Source organism: Carya illinoinensis, chromosome 16 (genome assembly GCF_018687715.1).
Source record: "Carya illinoinensis cultivar Pawnee chromosome 16, C.illinoinensisPawnee_v1, whole genome shotgun sequence".
Classification (NCBI taxonomy): domain Eukaryota; kingdom Viridiplantae; phylum Streptophyta; class Magnoliopsida; order Fagales; family Juglandaceae; genus Carya; species Carya illinoinensis.
Genome location: NC_056767.1, coordinates 29,648,407 through 29,651,176, shown reverse-complemented (window position 1 = coordinate 29,651,176; position 2,770 = coordinate 29,648,407). Strand labels below are relative to the sequence as shown.

At 37.7% G+C, this 2,770-nt stretch overlaps 1 protein-coding gene across 1 annotated transcript; it reads right to left on the bottom strand.

Annotated features, from left to right (window-relative positions):
* Positions 1-210: 210 nt before the first annotated feature.
* Positions 211-1,792, bottom strand: LOC122299026 (cysteine-rich receptor-like protein kinase 40). The gene is made up of 3 exons (XM_043108862.1): positions 1,582-1,792; positions 1,083-1,204; positions 211-402 (listed from the first exon to the last, which is right to left on the bottom strand). Exons 1-3 carry the CDS (start codon positions 1,790-1,792, stop codon positions 211-213), a joined length of 525 nt encoding a protein of 174 aa, XP_042964796.1.
* Between the last annotated feature and the right edge of the window lie 978 nt (positions 1,793-2,770).

Below are 2,770 nucleotides of genomic sequence, written 5' to 3'. Positions count from 1 at the left end.
CAGGGCTGCTTCTTCCCTGTTAAGTTCTGGCTACTTCTTCAACTTAATCAATCAGTGAAGGCAAAAAAACAACAGATGAAAGTGGAATGTGATTTCAAACTAGTTGAAAAAACACATTGATGTTACACCTCCACAAAACATGAAGGATTGGTAGCTGTGACAATCCTGTTTCACAAGTGTTTGAAACAGCTGGAACTGGAAGTTCAATGCTCAGACAAGAATCTGTGTTTCTTCAAGCCTCTGTAAGACTTGTTTCATGGTTGGTCTTTCGCATTCATTTGGAACTGTACACAAGACAGCTATGGAAAACAGATTTCGAAACTCCGATCCAAACATAGCCCCACGTAAGCGGGGATCTGCCATGGCACTTACACTTTCTCCTTTCTTTACTGCATCTGTTGCCTGCATTTAACGACAACAAACAGGTATTAGGTAGTACATCAACCCCAAGTTGTTCTGTCAGAATAGTCGCATTCAAACAAAAATAAAATAAATTCGTACTCGCTGTTCCAAAAACCACCTCATATGGGATGCAACCACATGCATCTCTTATAGCTATACTTGTCGAAGAATCTCCTTATTTAATTTCCTACTTACTATCTGTCTCCAAACCCATTACAAGACACTGCATGCCCAATAAATTACTTCTGAATTTTGATGCACGTTTTAATAACACAACATTTATGATATTAAATGACATTATCATTGCAGTTGTTGTGAGCAGGTTCTGTGTATGCTTTTTCACCCAAAAAATTACCAATTTATTTTGCTCCAATAGAAAAGAACAGATTAAATAGAGTAAACCTCCTCGACTAGAGATTGTGACTTTCTTCCCGTCAAAAGTTGAAGTAGCAAAACACCATATTTGAGAACATCGTCGGAAGTTCCTTAGCTGTGATCAGTCTTCTGTAACTTGGAGTTGGATAAGATGGGGTCGGAAATCTTTGGCTCTACTTTCTCATTTAGCAATATGTTTGTTCTACTTTCTCATTTAGCAATATGTTTGTTAACTGAGCCATATTGGATTATTAGTAACTTGGCAATCATCAGCTAACAGCGAACCAACTTAATTATGGTATTACCTTTATATCTCCATGAACCATTTTCTGCAAGGGATTGTCATACAGAAACCATAAACCTCTTGCAATTCCAATAGATATCTGCAACCGCTGTTCCCATGTCAAGATCGACCCTCTTCTTTCACCTGCCACACAAATTCATGGTTACATTTTTTAAGATAGTAAAAATTTCTTAAAGTCAAGAAAAATGGTAGTTTTCAGTGGCATGTTTGGAGAGGAAGCATTGTATGCACTTCCTTGTGGCAATAAGTTGGTAATCAAAAGTTTTCAACCTTTCGTGGAGGGAAAATGCTGTTTTTCATCATAGGTTTTGTTATTTTCTGTCATGCATAATGATATGACATACCTTAAACGAGTCTCCGCTGAGCAGTAGACATATGGCATATGAAGTAATTTAAAATGTCATTAAGTATGATTGGAGATGGCAAAACTTAGTACGAAGAAAAGCTTTGCAATTTGTGGATTACTACAAACTTCTTATATAATAAACAGAGAAGCTTACCAAGAAGCCAGCTTTCAAGATCACCATTAACACAGAACTCAGATACAAGACACTCATCTCCTCTGTCACAATATCCAAGGGTGCTCACCAAATTTGGATGCCTTATTTTCGCCTTCTGGCATATATCATCAATAAGAGTATGAAGCTTAATGCCCTCTTTAAGTCTCTTGATTGCCACTCTCATTCCGCTAGGCATTCTTCCAACATACATTTTCCCTAAATAAACCCTTCAGAATTAATTCAACTTGAACTCAGTCACAAGTACCATATATACAAGTGGTCATGGGCATCATACCAAGAGTTCCCTCTCCAATCAAGTTTGAATTATCAAAAGAATTGGTAGCTTTGTTCATTTCATCTTGCGAGAATACATAGAGGCCAGAGCAATCGAAGTGACTTCTGGCTTCATCTTCTACTTCTTTTTTTAGGGCTACGACTGCAGCAACAAATTTGCATGAGTTGACATTCACAAAAGATTGCAGTATTGAATACACACACACACCATTTTCCTCACCTGATAGATTATCCATGTCCTCTTCACTTGCATGTTGAAGTTGCTTCGTGGTTAGTGTATATAGTGTTGGAGCTAGGATGACAAGCACTGCTACCGCAATTACTATAGCGAGGAGATCCTTGGAACTCAGCAGAGGTCCTTTTACACATTAATCAGCTGATTAAGTCTAAATTTCATTTAATGTATAAGGCTAAACAAAACAAGAAAGGTTTAGTGCTTATTTGATTCACCTTTCTTCTGATTTTGTGTAGTCCTTGGAAGTTCTGAATCACAAGAATGGAAATATTCAAACGAAGTAGTCAAAATGAAAATGTCAGTACATATGTGAAAACTTAGAAAATCTTACGTACGTATTTCACTCCATAAACAAGAAAAAGTCCCATAGACCCAGTTTGGGGTGTTCACATCTGAGCTTGCAAGACTAACAAGGAGAGCTTCAGCACACCATTGTCCATTTGAACTATCACCTTCTTTCAAAGCTTGCAGTGACTGTCTATAAGAGCAGACGCAGTTAGAACACGTCTCGTCACTTTAATAAGAAGCAGACAAGTCTTTACAATTGGACTGGACAGCGCTGTATCTCTCAAACCCGAGAAAATTTGTGATTGAATCAACTCCCTTTGAGCACAGGTTTGGTGTTGAGGAAGAAATGAACTGTTGGATTTCACATTTATT

What these genes read in the sequence shown, in the direction of transcription:
- LOC122299026 (XM_043108862.1), bottom strand. Translation starts at nt 1,792, where the DNA reads ATGTATGTTGGAAGAATGCCTAGCGGAATGAGAGTGGCAATCAAGAGA. An exon ending in TCTTGAAAGCTGGCTTCTTG is followed by an intron (nt 1,205 to 1,581) that starts GTAAGCTTCTCT and finishes TTTGTGTGGCAG; the next exon opens with GTGAAAGAAGAGGGTCGATC. An exon ending in TGGTTCATGGAGATATAAAG is followed by an intron (nt 403 to 1,082) that starts GTAATACCATAA and finishes CGTTAAATGCAG; the next exon opens with GCAACAGATGCAGTAAAGAA.